The following is an 18559-nucleotide window of genomic DNA, read 5'->3' on the forward strand; positions in this document are numbered from 1 at the left end:
TGTACACAGAGTCCATCTGTGCCTTTAAAAAGATTTGCTTTATGAGTTTTCCAGAAAGCTGCCTGTTCCTCTTTTGAGTCCCTAAGGATGATCATAGGGACTTTCTTGTGTAGAAGGTAGAAAAAAATCTGAAGGGTCTTTTCTGTCCCTTGGATGAACTAAAGTGGAAAATGCTGAAGAGGCCATTGAAAGAGTGTTCTCACATTTCCTGTTCTCCACTCAGGCATCCGCTCATATTCTCTGAGTGACTCTTATATAAAGATACTGTTCTGGACACTGAAAATATAGGAGTGGACAAAACAGAAAGTTCACACTTGAGGTAGAGGAAACAGCAAATACAGACAAAAACTCTAATCTGTAAACCAACAGATGCCTGCGAGCAGCCAAGCTCCATGTGGTTCAACCCTGGTGACTGAGAAGTCACTGTAGAATGGGTGGCAGGAGGAGGTGGGGCTTCCAGGGAGGGCCAGCAGCAGGATGGACGTCTGCCTGGTTTACATTTTATTCCATCCGAACATGTTTCTCCTGATCTGCTTCCTCCCATTCACACTCTGACCCTGACCTCAGTGCAGATGGACATTCTCTGCCTACAAGGGGAGGAGATCTGGCTTGGTAGTGCTGCCTGCCAGGAAAGTTTACTAGGTTCAAAAGAGTGGGAAGGGGAAGGAGGGACAATTGACCTCTGTTTACTGAGTCACAGAACTGGCACCAGGCTCTGCTGAAAGAAGCACAAATCACACCCTTGTTTTCCAAAAAGGCACTGCCCACCAAAACCCCTTCAGGGAAAAGAGTCTGGAAGAAGCCAGTCAGATTCATTTTTACCATAGCAAGTATGTGTATGTGCTTTGGAAGTGGGGAGCATATTGAAGAGGGTTTTATTTATTTTTTCTTCTTAGCTGCCTCTTGCATAGTTCTTCCAATTACGGGATTTTGGCATCTGCCTTCCTGGGGATCCCTAATTCATTCTCTCTGCTCCATTTCGAGTGAAGTTCCACGGTCCTCTGCACACTGTTTCTCTCTCTAGCTCAATCTCTTTCTGTCTTGGCTTTCTCTTAGCCTCACTTTCATCAAAAATATTTTTTTTTTCTAGATCCATCTCAGACTGACATCAGTGGGCTTCTTTTTTTAATGTCATAGAGGCTTTTGTGGGCAGGAGACAATACTTACAGTAGCCTGTGTTATCACTAATGTTCTGTCTACTACAGTTATAAACTGAAAACCTTGTTCTTCTTAAACTATTAAACACAATTGCAAAAATCTAGTAAATTAAGAATTTTAGATTGGAGTTAAGCACAGCATGTACTTTATTGTTAGATTAGCTTATACATTTCATGAACAAACAGTGCATAATCTTTCAGACACAACATACAAATTTATTACTTTATTTAAACATATAATTCAACAAATGGATGTATAAAGCCATTAATTTGAATGTTTCTCTATATTTGAACACATTTTAGAGACCTGGTTACTTACATTCCTATAAATATTTCCATCTATATTCACATTTCATATAGTGGATTTCCTTGTGAGCAGCTAAGAAAGCAGACATGCAAACCCCATAAACAAAACCTTCCTAAACACATACACAACTATAGTAAAGCTAATTATAACAAAAACTTATGCAGATGATCCTTGAGTAACACAGGTTTGCACTGCATGAGTCCATTTATATGTGGATTTTTTTCAGTAAATACACACTGTAATACTACATGGATGGTTGAACCATGGATACAGAACTGAGGATAAAGAGAAGTGGGGGAGGGGGTCAGCTCCCCTAATCTCCTTGTTGTTCAGTGGCCAACTATATATTTACATATGATTCTCATAAGCATTTCAAAATCTTAAAGCCTAATTTAGCAAACTTCTAATTTAGTAAATCAGATTATCTCAAGTATTGAAAATTGACTATAAATATAAATGGGTAAAATACCTTAAGTGTCTCAGTAAAAATCATTTGTCTACTATGTTCAGTTCAGTTGCTCAGTCGTGTCCAACTTTTTGAGACTCCATGGACTGCAGCACGCTAGCCTTCCCTGTCCATCACCAACTCCCAGAGCTTGTTCAAACTCATGTCCATTAAGTCAGTGATGCCATCCAACCATCTCATCCTCTGTCATCCCCTTCTCCTCCCACCTTCAACCTTTCCCAGCATCAGAGTCTTTTCTAATGAGTCAGTTCTTTGCATCAGGTAGCCAAAGTATTGGAGCTTCAGCTTCAGCATCAGTCCTTCCAATGAATATCCAGGACTGATTTCCTTTACGATTGACTGACTGGATCTCCTTGAACTCCAAGGGACTCTCAAGAGTACAGAGTCCCTTCTCTCTTCTCCAATACCACAGTTCAAAACCATAGTCTACTATGTTAGTTTCCTATAAACATCTTTAATATAAGTACATGCAAAGCACTAAAATGATTTTTTAAACTTGATATATTTGCATTAAAATAAAATTTTGCAGAAACAATGTCATATTTTTCAGCATCCATGTGTTTATTTCTTGGTACAGTCCTAGGTTTGCAAATCATTTATTTAAGTAGAACAGAATCATGATTCGAGGCCCATCATAGTAGCTGAAATTATTTACTCAGAGTCCTTGATCAGACATTTTATACTATAGCTCAGTTGATAAAGAATCTGCCTGCAATGCTGGAGACCAAGGTTTGATTCCTGGGTTGGGAAGATGCCCTGGAGAAGGAAATGGCAGCCCACTCCAGTATTCTTGCCTAGAGAATCCCCATGGACAGAGGAGCCTGGCAGGCTACAGTCCATGGGGTCGCAAGAGTAAGACACGACTTAGTGACTAAACCACCACCACTATGGGTTGGGGGTTATTGGTCATTGGTCAAGGAATTAAACCCTGGAAGATATAAACCAATACAAACACATACCAAAAAGATTCAATTCAGGTATACAGGGTAAGTCTCTTTTCATGGCTTCTGCTATGTCAGTGGAGAATCCACTGCATAAATTTCATGTATTTTGTAAGTTCTGGTCCTCTTTTCAGTATCACCCTTACCTAGATTTTATCATGTTTACTTACAACATTTTATCATGTGATTTAAATAAATGAACACTGTAACACATATCCAAATTTCAATCTCTCTGCTTCCTGATGGGAATAAATACAGTTGTGCAATATTGTATATTTTATTGCTTTAGTAACCACTATTATTTAAGTTGGGCAAGGCAAGAAATGAGGACATAAATGTAGTAAAATTCAATGAAACTATGCATATTGGCTTCCTATAACTACTGTAACACAGTACCACAAAGTGAATTGCTTATTCTCTCAAGTTCTGAAGTTAGCAGTCCAAATTTCGGTCAGCAAGGCCATACTTTCTCTGACACCTGTAAGGAAGAATCTTTGCTGCCTCTTCTCATCTAGCTTCTGGTGGTTTGCTAGCAATCTTTGGCATTCCATGACTTGCAGATGGATCACTCTAATCCTTCGTCTTCACATGAGGTTCTCCTTGTGTCTCTGTCTCTTCACACGGTATTCTAAGGACACTAGTCATATTAAATTAGAGGTACACCCTACTTCAGCATGACGCTCTCTTAACTAGTTGTATCTTCAATGACCCTATGTAAAAATAAATTCACTTTCTGAAGGACCAGGGGTTGGGACTTTAACATACAAATTTTTTTTTGGAGGACACAGGTCTTTATATAACACCACGGTAGAACCAATGGCTTGTAGATACTGGTCATGTGAAGCAGAGTCTGTCAATCCTGGCACTGTTGACAGTTGAACTGGATAATTCTTTGCTGTGGAGGGCTGTCTTGTGCATTATATGATGTTTAGCAGAAGACTTCTACCTGCTAGATGCTGGTAACACTCTCCTAGCTGTGAGAGCCATAAATGTTTCCAGACCTTTCCAATGTCTCCTGGGGATTGGAAGGTAGAGGTCAAATTGCCTCAGTTGAAAACCGCAGATAAAAGATAATTAATGTTGGACTACTTGAGAGGAAAAAGAAAAAACAGGAACAATGGGAGGCTGTCTTATGGCAGTGGCAAGTGTGAAGTGGGAAAAGGAAGTCATGAAGGGTAGCAGTTTTGTGATAACAGAGATTAGGATGTGATCATAGGAGTGCGTGCCTTAAGTAGGAATGAGAACTAGGTTAGTAGAGGGGAAGGGGCCAGGGAATGAAAGAATCATCTATACACATATTGATATAATCAATAATTATGACAAAAGTAGTTTTGGAGACCAACGGCTGAAACTAAAATCTTTAAGGAATGAGGGGTAGTTACTTGATAAAGGTAATGATTATATAAAAAGAGGAGAGGTTCGTAAACTATCTGATGATTTGAGACTTAATGAAGGGGTTTTTAATGGAGCCAAAAAGGATAGCGAGTTGGAAGTGGCAACAAGGAGCAAAAACGATACCTCCCCACATCACAGCCCAGTCCAGGGATACAAGGAAAGCAAAACCAAGGCAGAGGGCTTCCAGGAAATGCTGTTCTCAAAAGGATACCAGGTTCAATAAGTGCAGGGGATAAAAAGAAACCTTTCGAAAAAAAGGTTGAGGATGTAGGGGAGTTTGGTGGTTATTGGTCGTATGATCCAGGGAACAGAGTTGAAGGCTTTCAGGAGTTGGTGATTGGTAGGAGGCATGGTCAGGAAAGGGAATTCACAGAACCAGAATTTAAAGGTTAGGTACAGAAGGATGCGCTGGAAAGATGAGAGAAAATATCAAGAGCACATAGCATTATAGATGATAATAGAAGAGAAATTTTAAAGAAAAGAGAATCTAATGTGAGATACTGTGAGAAGAGGTAAAAGATACTCATTAAACTTGATGATATGAGGGTCACCAGAGTCCTTCCAGAAAGGAAAAATTTGCTAACAATTTTAGAGGATGGTGGAGTTATCTCACCATCTACCCATGAAGCCCAGGTTAAAACTTCTACTGTTGCAGAAACCAGTAATTGGGAAACCAAGCACCACACTCGGAGAGTTGGAGACTCAGGTTTATTACGCCAGTGGGCCCAGAAGAGTTAACACTCTGAGCTCTGAGCCCTGAACAAAGGGGTTACAGAGTTTTTATACACAAACAGGCATGATTAAGTGGGTTTGCGGGTTTGCAGGGGCTGGACGATTGCAAAGAGCAGGACAAAGGTGAGTGAGATAAACTCCAGTTCCTAGTATTGTGAGTCCCCACTTTCTGAGACCTACATGATCCAGACTTTGCAAGGAGCAAGCTGAGTTACAGAAGCAGAAGGAGCAGGAGGTTATGTAAAATTTTAACTTTTCCTCTTCACTATGAGGCTTCCAAAAAGTCATCTAACCAGTAATCTACGTGGGCTCAAAATGTTAATGTTAATTCTTTACTATCTCAAAAATAAGGAAAATTTTTTAGTTGACTTTAAGGCTAAATGTGGGGCTTTCCAGGGGGCTCAATGGTTAAGAAACCACTTGCCAATGCAAGAGGTATGGGTTTGATCTCTGGGTCAGGAAGTTCCTCTGGAGAAGGAAACGGTAACCCACTCTAGCATTCTTGCCACTTCTAGTATTCTAGTATTCTTGTCTAGTATTCCATGGACAGAGGAGACTGGCAGGGCTATACAGTCCATGCAGTTGCAAAAGAGTTGGACCTGACTTAGTGGCTAAACAACAAGGCTAATTGCAATTATGTGAGTTTTATGTCCTCAGGTAGGTTAGCGGCCCAGAATAAGAGGTCATCAGAAAATAAAGAAGGCATATTTGCCTGTAAGAAAGTCTTCCTCTACAAGTGTAGAAAGCATCAGATGAATGAGCTTTAGGGAGATGATTGCATAGTTATGACATCTGCCAGATATTCCCAATCTACTTTCCAAGCATGATCAACATTGATTTCCTCTGGCCCTAGAAACTAATCTTCCTGTTTGGACTCAACTATATTATTTTTAACCCAAACAGAGACAATGGACAATGGTCTTAATAAAAGCTGGTTATCCCTCAGAAGTGATTCCAGAAACCTGGAGTCAGAAATATGTAAACCTGACTCCCAGTTCCATTCAGTGGACTCTCTTCCTCCTGACCCTTCACCTGCTGAACCATTGTTCAAATTGCCAGAGGCTAAGAATTTTGAAACCCTGGCCTTGACACTCTTGAGCAATTCCAACACTTATGAAGTTCATTCTTTTAGTTTCTCCAAGTTGGTTCTAGTTCTCCTCTTGGGATTTTTGTATTCTTTTCCCAGAGCTGCTATCATCACAAATTACCATAAATTCTGTAGCTTAAAACAACATAAATTGATTCTCTTGCAGTTCTGGAGGCTAAAAGTCCAAAAGCAAGTTTGCCCACAGGGCTACACTCCCTCCAAAGTGTTTGTGGGCTATATGTTATTTACCTATTCTAGCTTTTGGTGGTTCCAGGCATTCCTGGGCTTATTGTCACATTACTCTGGTCTCTGCTTCCATGGTCACACTGCCTTCTCTTCCCTTCTATACATATGTCTTGTAAAGGTACTTTTCATTAGATTTAGGGCATGCTGAGATAATCCAGGATGATCTCCTCTCAAGGTCCTTATCTGAAATCACACTGGTACAGACTTATTTTCCAAATAATATCACATTCTTAGGTTCTAGGGACTATGATGTGAACCTCATTATCTTACAGAAGAGTGAAGTGGACTCTTGCAGAACACCAAAGGCTGGATTTAAGTAGTAATTCTTGGAGAATTTCTCCAAGTTTTGATCAAAGTGAAGTGAAGTGAAGTTGCTCAGTCATGTCCAACTCTTTGCCACCCCATGGACCGTAGCCTACCAGGCTTTTCCGTGCATGGGACTTTCCAGGCAAGAGTACTGGAGTGGGTTGCCATTTCCTTCTCCATTACATCAAAAATTTATATCACATCATGTTTTTTTTCCCATATAGTCATGTCTAGTTTTGCCAGTTTCTAATTGGAAAAATTACCTAGTCTTCCCAAACCTCCAGGATTTTTGTTGTAGTTGTTATTGTTGTTCTTGTGGTGGTTGTTGTCAAATAGAATAATGATACCCTTTCATAAGGTTATTGTGAATATTAAATGACATAATGTATGAACATCAATCAGCACTATGCCTGGCAAAATATCACACTACTCAATGTTAATTATTATTATTCTTCTTTTTTAGTACTTTGAAGTTTTTAATGTGCAACCAGTGATTCTTCTGATTTAATACTATAATCCCACAGTTGGGTAGGTATTATGTCAGGAGACCTAGTCTTGGCAAGATACTACCACAACATTAGTTTAAATATTGATTTTTTAAAAAAATAAATTTATTTATTTTAGTTGGGGGCTAATTACTTTACAATATTGTAGTAGTTTTTGCCATACATTGACATGAATCAGCCATGGGTTTACATGTGTTCCCCTTCCTGGACCCCCCTCCTACCAAATATTGATTTTTATTTGTTCCTTCTCTTCCCCAAAGTGACTTGAAGCGGTTTCAAAATATATATACTTAAAAAGTAAATTGGGAAAATCAACCAAGTGAAAGGTAAGTATTCATATCAACCATGATGATAAGTTCAAATTCCATCAATTGAGTGTCATAGTTGGCTCTTAAAGGAATATTAGCAGTGGCTCTGGCTCTTCTGGATGGCGGAATAATGGGTTAATTATTTTTTATGTCTCTCCTTCCCCTGTTTTTACTCTTCTGTACTTCACAATTTTTCTATAATGAATATGTTTTTTATTATTTTTATAATCAGAAAGAAGTTCTTAATTGAACTTCTTGATAGTCAAGGAAAGAGGGCACATATATAGGAAAATCAGAAAGGAGGGAGTGTGTCATTTCCTTTGGGAAAATCAGTTTTCCTAGTATTGTTTTTACTTGGAGTACTAATCAGTATAATGTACTTTTAACTCAGCATCATTTCTCAGCAAATACATTGACAATGCCCACAGATGCTTCCTGCAGCATTGATCAAAAAGAACAGAAGGCGTACATGGTTCTGTAATGGACTAAGATTATGTAGTCCTTAGACAATCACTCCTAAAGATCACTGTGAAGAGAGCCCAAGAGTAAGTGAGAAAAGTGGGTCTGGTTCATTGGTATGGAGTCTGAAAATGTGTCCAGAGCTGGCTATAACAGTTTGGAGTATCTGGGGAAGATAAGTATGTGTTTAAAATTTTGCAAAAATATCATGTGTAGTATAATTCCAGAGATGATGAAGTACCTGGTCTAGATGGGTGGCCTTTAGCCTGTAGCCACTTTAAGAGCTGGAACTCTATAGTCATTGAAGGAGGCTCCAGTCATTGGAAGATTAAAAGCAGAGCACTTGAGATTATATTTCCATTGATAAAGATCTAGAGTACTTCAGTATTATTGATTGAGGAAGATTTTATTTGAAAAACAGATGAAAATTCAGCAGAGATGAATAAGCTGAAAATACAGGTGATGATATTATTCTTGTTCAGAGGAAAGTCTTCGCTCAAGTAGCCCATTAGTAGCAAAGTTGGAATCCAGGTCTTTTTAAAATTTGACTTATGAGTTTTTCAAACATATACAAAAGTAGAGAGAAGAGTATAAATAATCTCAATTTCAACAGTTTCTACATATGGCCAATCTTATTCCCTATCTTCCATATCCAAGATATCATTCCATATGTAATGATGTGGAATCAAAATATAAAATTGAATTATAATAAGTACATTTATAAATTTTATTTCCAATTCATGACATCATGAATTTTCATAAGTCATTTTAAATACATGCAGGAAGGTTTATTTTGTCTGTCCTTAAGTTTTAAATTTCTCCAGGAAAAGAATTTTTCCCATGCCTGCCTCGGCAACTATCTCTGAGGACCCAGGACAGCTGGGTGGTTGAAACAGCTTAGTAAATGCTACCCACTGAAAGATACATGCTGCTGTTCTGATCACCATAAATATAGCTAGCAGAATATGGATCAAATAGCAAAGATAAATGCAGCGTTTCTAACAGCTCTGTGGTTAGAAAACTATACATACTTTATCGGTACAAAGCCAATTATCACAACCTCATCTAATGACATCATCACCTTTATTCCATCTCTTTGTTCAAGAAACCAAGTTAAGCACAAATACCAAACTTGTGAAATCACTTGTTTTCTTTCTCTTCATCTTTTTACCATTTTTGTAATGTTCTCTCTTACCATGTTTTGCTTTTGAAAATTGATGACTGGAAATTCATTCAAGTCTGACTTTATGAGTGTTAATTTTACATGTGATTCTTGGGGCCTTTTTAATTTTTATTTTAAACCTGATATATCTCAAAAATTCTCCTCCTTAGCCAAGAATTTGCGTGCTTGCCCTCCCTGTCTCTTTGTCTGTCTCTCTCTCTCTTATCAACATTCACCTCCAAAATTAGCTTAGCTGAAAATAATCAAAACTCTTCTAGTCAGGGGAAAAAATTTTCCAGAATTTAAGCATCAGGTCAAAACTACATATTATCTATCAAACCAGATGTTTACCTGTTCACTGCCAAAGAAGCTGGAGGAACATCAAACACCAGTGATGGGAATAGCTTTGAATCTCACGCAGATGGAGGCGGTGCAGGAAAGTTTGGGTTTCCAGTAAGCTCTGCGAGCCAGCAAATATCTTTAAACTTAGGAAATGGTTTTTCTTGGCTAAGCAGATTGGTTCAGACTGTGTAAGAGTCTTTTGTCCATAATTACGTAAGGAGTTCCAGCTCCTGGTTCTTTCAGGTGTCTGGGTAAAGGAGTGAAACTTTGTGATTTTAGTGAATCATGTGGCATTCTGAGGCCTGTTTCCTTATCTCTAAAAGCTCTTTTCATTCTGACTTTCTATGATTGTCACACAGTTTCTTTCAATGCCTTTTGGCACGCATCAGGAAATGTCAGCTTACCCAGGGTGTGTCAGTCAGTTCTTGAGGTCTCGGGAATGTTGCTGACCTTTGTTTACACAAGATGGTCGCTACTCATGACGCTTTGAGGGTAGGAGCCTGTCAAATCAAATACAACTTGGTAGGCCTGGAGTTCCCTTGAGGAAAACATTCTCTCTTTCCAAGGGATATGTCGATTAAAGTTAGCTCTAAGACAAAGTAGAGAAAACCATCTCCTTCTCCCAAGTGGTTCCAACCAAGCTCGGGCAGCTGCAAAACTAGCTTCGTCTCTCGGCAACTCACTAGGACAAGGGAAAAGGGAGATAAAATTCTAAGCCATCTTTGAGCTGTATTCTGTATTTCATGAACACTGGCCTGGACCAATGGTACCCACCCCTAAAAATACCAATGTGTTTCCACACAACTGGTCACTATTTCTGAAATTTTAGTGCTTCCTGATGTTTCTTAACTAGAAACTACATGGTTTATTAATCAATATACTACTTAAAAGCACTTAATTAAAGCCATTGATATTTACAATATTGTCAATATTTACAATATTACAATAAGAAGGGAAACCAAGGTGAATACAAGTTCAGGGAATTATTACATGTAAAGCTAAATAGCAACCGCAGATCCAGAATCACGTGGTATCTGAAGTGCATCATCAGGGCAGCTAGGTTTCAGTGACTTTTGCCCTTGAATTACAAAGCGAAAGCTACTTTCAGGAAAACACAACTCATTTTTGAGTTCCAACTCTTTGATTTGAGCACTTCCCTCTTTAGGCTCATATGATTTAGGTGAAAAGCATCTAAATATCTGTTGAATTCTCTGGAACCTTTCAAATTCTGGAAAGGTCTTTCCATCATAGCATATTATCAAATCTGGTAAATCAACGTAATTCTATGGAGAGCTTTCAGAAGTATCAATTTTTACATCCTTTTTAAGTGTTGGAGGGCTCTCTGCCATCTCTGATGGCAGATGATGGCTGTTAATACTCTGGAGAAAAACTGTATTCAGAAAGCTGATGCCCAGTAGAAAAGACTTTAACTTTTGTGGGTTTTTATTCTTTTGGGTTTTGTTTTGTGCCAACATGGTCAAAGGCTGGGAGGGCTTTCTCCCTGGCTTACAGAAAACCACCTTTTGACTGACCAGATTCACTTTGTCTGAAATGCAACAAGTCAAAATGCTAAGACACTGACTCTTGGTGTGTTTTATTCTTTTGGTCTTATCCTCAGCACAAAGAAAGGCCATGTCATCCTGGATGATGTATTAGGGTCCCAGCTTCTTTTGAAACAAAGCCCAGTAGGTTTTCTCTCTGCTCAGCCAGCTTCTACTTCCAGCATGCCTATTTCCACCTCAACCCCACATCCACTTCCAGACAAGGGTGGAGCTGACTGTGAGAAGGAACTAGGAGCAACTGAGGACCTGAGACCTGGGGTGTTTCAGTGTGGGTTTTGAAGACACAGAGCAGACATGCTTCAGCAGTAAGCTTGCACATATTGAGAGCTATACTCCTTCTCACATGAGCCTTTACAGATACTCAGTAAGACAAACTTGGTGCACTCCCAATTTATAATTGAGGACATGTAAATTCAGAGATATTAAATGACTGGTCAAAGATCACACATTACTGAATATCAGGGATGAAATTTAAACACCATTCTTTTGGTTCTAAATCCATTATACATGTCTCTATCCTTCATGACCATCAATTTCTACAAGTCCTCTTCTATTCTCTAGTTCAACCATATTCTCTCATAGGGCAGGAGGGATACTCCAGTGCAAAGCTGTTTAAACTACTCCTCCCTCCCTCCCCTAATGTATTGTCACAAAATTGATTTGCTCAAGAAATATTCCTTGACTGCTTATACTAAGTGCTAGGGAAAAGCAAGCCAACAGATCAAAACCTCTGCCCTCATGAAGCTTACAATCTATTGGAAGGTGACAGATAATAAACAAAATAAATGAGTAAAGCAGATAGCATGCTAGATAGTGATGGATGCAAGGGAGAAAAATGAAGCAGAAGAGGGAGAGAGAAAGGGTTTGTTGGGGAAAAGGCTTATGTGGCCACCTTCAGGAAGAACATTCTAGGCAGAGAGAAGACTTAAGTGCCAAGGTTTTGTGGTGGAAATCTGTCTGAATATTGGTGGAATAGCAAGAAAAGGGTGGTGCGGCTGGCAGAGTATAGACAGGAGGAAGAGCAGTAGAAGGTGATTTTAGAGTATCAGGGAACCCAGTCATGAAGGGCCATAAAGCCCATGTAAAGACTTTGGCTTCTTCTCTAAATAAGATGGGAAGTACTTGGAGATTTTGTGCAGAAGAATGACAAGATCTGTCTTGACCTATATTTTAAGACAGATGTGAGAATAGTCTAAAAGGGGAAGAAAGCAGAAGCAGGTAGATTAACTAGAAAGCTATGTCAATATATACACTACCATGTGTAAAATAGCTAGCTTGTGGGAAGCTGTTGTACAGCACAGGGAACCAGTTCAGTGCTCTGGGATAACTGAGAGTGGTGGGATGTTGGGGGAGAAGGGTTGGGAGGGAGGCTCAAGAGGGAGGAAATACACGTATACTTATGGCTGAGTCACATTGTGGTACAACAGAAACCAACACGACAAAGCGGTTATCCTCCAGTTGAAATAAATTAAAAAAAATTTTTAATTTAAAATAAATTTTAAAAAGGGAAAAAAAGCTATTAATATGTCAATAGTCTATGAGAATGGGAATGACACTTTGGGCCAGGTGGTAAGATTAGAGTTAAGAGTTAGATTCTAAGTATATTGATAGAGCAAATAGGAATATACTGACAAACAGGATATCAGATGAATGAAAGTATAAGTGGAGGGAACAGAGAGGACACTGGGCAGGAAGTCTGGGATTCTGAGTTGGAGTTTTAGTCCCATCTTATGTCCATAGGGTCACAAAGATTTGGACGTGGTTTAGTGACTGAACAACAATAACAGGTTTTCAGTGTTACCCAAAGAAAGTCACTGAAAAACTTAGGGCCTCATTTCTCACATTTATACAAGTGGGCTTGAAAACCTTCCCCACCTCACAAGGTTCAAATATGTATGATGTCTGTGCAAGAGCTGGCTTGCTTACAACTGAATCACAGCTCTGTGTGACCTTGTCCAAGTTCATCAGCCTAAGTAACTGTGGTGGGGAGACTGAAGTCAAATCTGGAGCATTTTGAGAGCAAATGGAAAAAAAAATTACAGTTGTCAGGAATTACTTTAGGAAGCTTTATTTTTAGAAAGTTAAATCTCTTTCTCGATGAGCTAAATAACCATAGAAGAAAGTTGTCCAAGAAAACTCTTTTAACCAAAGCCTCATAGTCCCTGGCCATCTTGTGGATTTTGTATTTTTTATATTCTTTGAACTTGTATGTATGAAATGTTACCTAGTTGGTTGTTAAAAAGTTCCAACCCCTCCCCCCATATTCTCATCTTCAGTTTTAGTTCTATTTAAGCACAGAAAACTTCTTTTGCTTTCCCTTATCTCTGAGCTCACTTACCATCACCCTGGAAAGTTTATAAATTTTTACTGCCAAGAAAATTTTGTGATTGAGTTATTCTAAGTAACTCAAATGTTTACAACTTTCCCAACCTTCATTAAATATACAAAGCCCAAACTGTCTTTTTCTAATTCACAAATTCAGAAAAATCTCTCCTAATTGAAAGGGTCAGGGTGAGTTAAGGGGGAACTGGTGAGCCCCTCCCAGGAGCAAGAGGACAGCACTCACAGGGAAACACTGGTTCTCCACTTGGATCTGCCTTCTCAGAATTGGGCACTCTGAGCTATGCCTTCCACCGCCTCTCTTCACTCTCTATGACCCGTCCAAGTCTTTCCCATCAAAGTCTACCAACTCTAAGTCCAAGTCTCTCAAAATCCTCCCAGGTAACTGATTAGCCATTTAATACATCAGTTTAATTATTAGGGAGAAGGGTTAGACCAAGGCTTCTCTGCAGTGGAATTCCCAGAAAGGTAATGGCCTAAATAAACTTATGGTGGAATGCTTAGGCACTGTGAAGATAGCTATTTCATAAAGGAGTGCCTTTGGGCACTCATGAAATCTCATAAGATGGTCTCTTTCTTTGCCTATCCTTGAAGTGAGCAGTCCTTAAAATTGCCCTTGAGACCATTTCAGGGGCTCCACAAAGTCAAAACTACTGTCATAATCACACCAATTCCTTATTCTCGATTCTCTTACAAATGTGTTGTGGAGCTTACCAGAAGTTACCTGTGTATGATGTTACTATCCCTCTGATGACCCAATGAAATGTATGCTTGTAGGTTTTTGTTTTCAAAATGTATTGGTTTTAATATCAAATGTGGTAAATATCAACAGACATAATTTGCTATATCAGAAAGCTCTTTGGGGTCCTCAATGATGCTTTTATATGTGTAAAGGGTCCCTGAGACCTTTAAATGTTTGGAGCTACTGCTTTAAGTTACACGATCTGATCTGGCAACTGAGATGCCAGAAATATAGAAAAATCTGAAGCAGGATATTAAGTCCCACTAAATTTAAAGCTGTGTGAGCTAATTCATTTGAAAAGGTTAGTATCTAAAAGCAAAATCAAAACAGCATATATAAGGAAGTGCTCCAAAACTGACCGGGTCATATCACCAACATGAAGGAGCTCTCACTGGTCAGAAAAGGACATCTGACTTGTGATGTGAGAAATCAGAAATGTCAACAGCATCTTTTAGAAGACTAAGAGAGAGAGGGGAGGGCTTCATACACAGAGGGAAAATGTAAGTATTATCATTAATGTCCACATTTTCCACATTCCCCAAGAGAATATCATGAACCAAATAGTTAGAGTAGACACTTTTAATTATTTAGTATATTAATACAAATATAAGAAATAATACATAATTAAATAACATATGAAAAGCTTACTAAATATATAAATATTCAATACAACAGTAAAGACAACTTAAGTTTTAGTTCCTAGGTCACTGGATACAGACAAGAAAGCAAAAGATACTGAAAAAATCACCAGCTTGGTCCAATGATGATTTAAGAGTTCAAAACTGTTCCACTAGTTAGAACAATATGTTTACGACAAAGGAATTTGTACAGCCATACATGCTTCCTCTGCTATTGTGACAAGTTACCTTATAAGAAAAAAAGCTGGGGGAGGCAAAGCATTTGAATTAACTGACTGCTATTCAGAAAACTTTCTAAACACCTCTTTTCATAATATATTTCATTACACTAGGTTGAATTTAGAATGATTAAAATAGGGCTGGGTCATATTATGAGACAAATGGATGAGAAATGCATGCTTTTTAAAAAATGCAAGCTGCTGTCTAAGACTAACAATATTTAGTCTGCTATAAAAACAGATAAGCAAAGTTCAGGTTGCCAATGTTACTTCACAATAAATTCAGTTCCGCTTCCATTGTGGTAAACACCACAGAAGTACATGTAGAAGAGCAGTGAAACTGAGAGTTCTAGAAAGACCAGTTAATAGCAAAAATAGTAAGCAGGCAGTGGACAAGATACCCAGTGATGAGGAAATAGAATTATGGACCAAAGAAGGGAAGAAGAGATGGCATATCCACAGAAAGGCAAAAGGCAGTCTCAGAAAAGTTCTTTGGTCCCTACCTTCCTGTATTCTTCTCTCTTTAATTTCTTTTCTCTTCATTTATCCTTTTTTTTTTTTTCTCCTGGAATTACATCTGTTTTTAGAGCAGAATGGCAAATTATTTAGTCCAACTTCTTAACTTTCTGGATGCAAACGTGAAAGTTCATTGAGATATGATTAACACAGAGTTGCCACCAGTTGGAGTCAAAGTCAACCTCCGAGCGGTGGCTCCTGGCTCCAAGTCCAGTATCCTTTCAACAGCACAACACTGTATTGTTTTACAAAACCAAGTCCTACAACAGACCTGAGAGGTAAAATGACTTCCTCTGGGAACTCACAGAAGCACTGGGTGGCCTACATGGCAGTGGAAAGTCTTGAAATTCTTAGGCATTTGACTCCCATTTTTTGCTCTTTTAGGTGCCTTGGAGAATGACCCTCTTCTGCTTGGCTCCTGAGTCAGATTCAAGTAGACCAGGAAATAACTTTCAGGGTTCTGTGTGACTCCTCTAGGACTCTGGGTAAAAGAAAGATCAAGATACGAACTTTGAACATCTGTAATTTCTATTCTAATAGATTTTCGGAAGATAATAATAGAAGGATCAATAAACAGAATTCTCCAGTGCATATTTCATCAGCAAAGAGAAGGAAGTAGATAGAGCTGACCCAGTGTGCTGTGAGTCATTGTGACTCTCTTTAAAATGATATGAGTAGTTCTAGGAAATAATAGCTTACTATTCTTAAGCAAGATTGTACTTGCTTAATAATACATGTAAGACTACAAGTAAAAGAACAGGCTCAAGAATTCCAAATGATCCACATGTATTTTATTGATAAGACCTTGAGCTTTGTTTGCTGTGGATACTCACTTATGGGACATCAAGTTGGGAGTGGTCACAAACTAGACAGATGGAGGCCCTTACAAGACGATTAGCTTTCTAGCCCTTAAACTGGGAGAATGTGGGCCTCCCTGTAAAGCAGGTAAACAGTGAAGTAAAAGATCTGGGATTTTATCTTGGCTCCAAATCTTACTCTCTGTGTAATCGTAAGTAATTGTTTACCAGAACCTGAAGTTTTGCATGTTTTAACTATGTCAACATTTCTAATACCAGTGATTTGGTCCACGGTGAAAGACATAGAACAGCTCAGGCAAGAATGCCCAGACTTGCAGGTCTGTTAACCACCTACTTTATGACTGGATTTTGTTATGACATTTTGATATGATGGGTGGCATTGGTACCAATTCAAGGGTAAAATTTTATAGACAGATAGCCTTGGGATGCAAGATTTCTCCCAGCAGTTCTAACCTAGGTTGCTCAATAATAACTGCTTCACACTTTTCTCATTTAAAGCATCCCTTCTTCTGCTTGAAACTATGATTACACTGGGATGGACTTAGAGTTACCACTCAGCCAGCCTTCATCTGGGAAGCTTAAGTACAATTATTAGTAAAGCAAAGATTTTTATTTTTTTTGGAAACATATATTTTTTATAATATTCTTCCAATTAATCTCCAATTTCAGCATCACCAATTATTTACTGAGTACCGCTGTTATTTGACAGAGTCCTAAGCTTAAAATAGGAGAAAATGACTTGATTCTACCCAGGATACAGTGTTTCCCTAACATTGCCATTATCATCATTGCAGAGAACCCATTTATAAGGTTAGGTTATTGTGAAGCAAAGTGGGAAAAATCAAGGTAATTATATAGATAATATGAGTTTAAGTAAATCACTTTTACCTGACATAGTTAGATATTTTGAAGAAAAATGAAGTTTGGAATATGCATTTCACATGAGGGTCTAAGTCTTCTATTGGTTTCCAACTCAACCGTGACCCAAACAATAGAAGACTGCTACTCAGAATAAAACTTTCTAAAAATTAGGTGATTATCTATGATAATATGCCCCAAAGTGAAGTTGTTTCTGAGAAGCTTGTAATCATTGGTGGTTGGCTAATGAGAAATAAAAGATGATTCTTAACCTCAAATTTAATGTTTTTATAGTATGTGTAAGGGGCAAATTTATGACATCAACTGGGTTTTAATAGAAAAAAAACTACCAAGAAATTTCCCTAGGAAATTTTAATTTCTTTTCACTTTCTATTTAGCAATAGAGTACTGATTCATAAAAGAAAAAATAAACGTTCTTTGAAAACCTGTTAATCTATTATCATGTTGGTGTAGTCCCATGAGAAGTAACTGTGATGATCTCACTAGGAATGATGCCAAGAGAAACTTCCTCTAACCCATCACACCTTCCTCAGAGAACACCTTTGCTGTTGAAAAAAACTGACATAACACTGTCTGGCATTACACCAACATTTGTCATTAGAGATTACCCCTCTGTCTACAATCCATAAATTTGCTTCTGTTTTTGTGAGCAATAAATCAACGATTTTAATCTACAATAAATACTTTTGGTCATTTATCTAACAAAGATTTGAACTTAACAGACTTTTCTTACCAGATTTGTCTTACTACTGGCAGCTCCATGGAGATGATTCTTTGTCTACTCATATTCAATAAGCTCAAAAACTAATTCACCTCTATTTTTTCTTTCCCCACAAACTGATCTCACACACACACACACACACACACACTCACTCTCAGTTCCCCCTCTCCACTTTCATTTCTGTTCACATGACCATTTTTTCAGGTCATTTCAGGTTCACATGACCATTTTTTCAGAATCTTGGGGTCATTTTGACTGATCATGTTTTCCTGTCCATCCAAAAGTTTTATGTTTCAGAAGATAATAGAAAGAAAAAGAGAGGAGAAAAAAACACAAAGTAAGAGTAAAGAAAAATATTTTGTAATAACCTAAATGGGAAAAGAATTTGAAAAAGAATAGATATATGCATAACAATAAAAATCTTTGCTGTACACCTGAGACTAACACAACATTGTAAATCAACTATAGTCCAATATAAAATAAACATTAAAGATGACAAGCAAATGTGGTAGGACTATTCACCTTCATCACAAATTGACAATCAAAATTTTTTACTTAAAGAAATTTTTAAAAGTCACTATATTTGATGATTTTCTTCCTTTTCTTCCAAATTTTTGGATTACTTAAGGATTGGTCTTAACAAACCAATATTTTCTCAGCCTTGAGAGTTTGTCTCAAGTGTCAGCTATGCTGGAGACAAACTTTTTATGC

General features: G+C 38.1%; 1 protein-coding gene across 5 annotated transcripts in view; it reads right to left on the reverse strand.

Moving 5' to 3' along the window:
* Window positions 1-1280: 1280 nt before the first annotated feature.
* CD200 (CD200 molecule) overlaps window positions 1281-18559 on the reverse strand; it is a 33505-nt gene continuing 16226 nt past the window's right edge. For 4 of the 5 annotated variants that reach the window (XM_081542420.1, XM_081542391.1, XM_081542400.1 and 1 more), the window contains one exon: window positions 14815-15911. In XM_081542420.1, coding sequence (XP_081398546.1) covers window positions 15904-15911 — 8 coding nt within the window. In that variant the 3' untranslated portion in view covers window positions 14815-15903. Of the gene's footprint in view, window positions 3887-14814; window positions 15912-18559 lie in introns of those variants that run through there. The other variant, XR_014068978.1, reaches the window with a different exon arrangement.

The sequence above is a fragment of the Giraffa tippelskirchi genome, chromosome 2 (assembly GCF_054371585.1).
Source record: "Giraffa tippelskirchi isolate mGirTip1 chromosome 2, T2T-mGirTip1v1.2.pri, whole genome shotgun sequence".
Taxonomy (NCBI): Eukaryota; Metazoa; Chordata; class Mammalia; order Artiodactyla; family Giraffidae; genus Giraffa; species Giraffa tippelskirchi.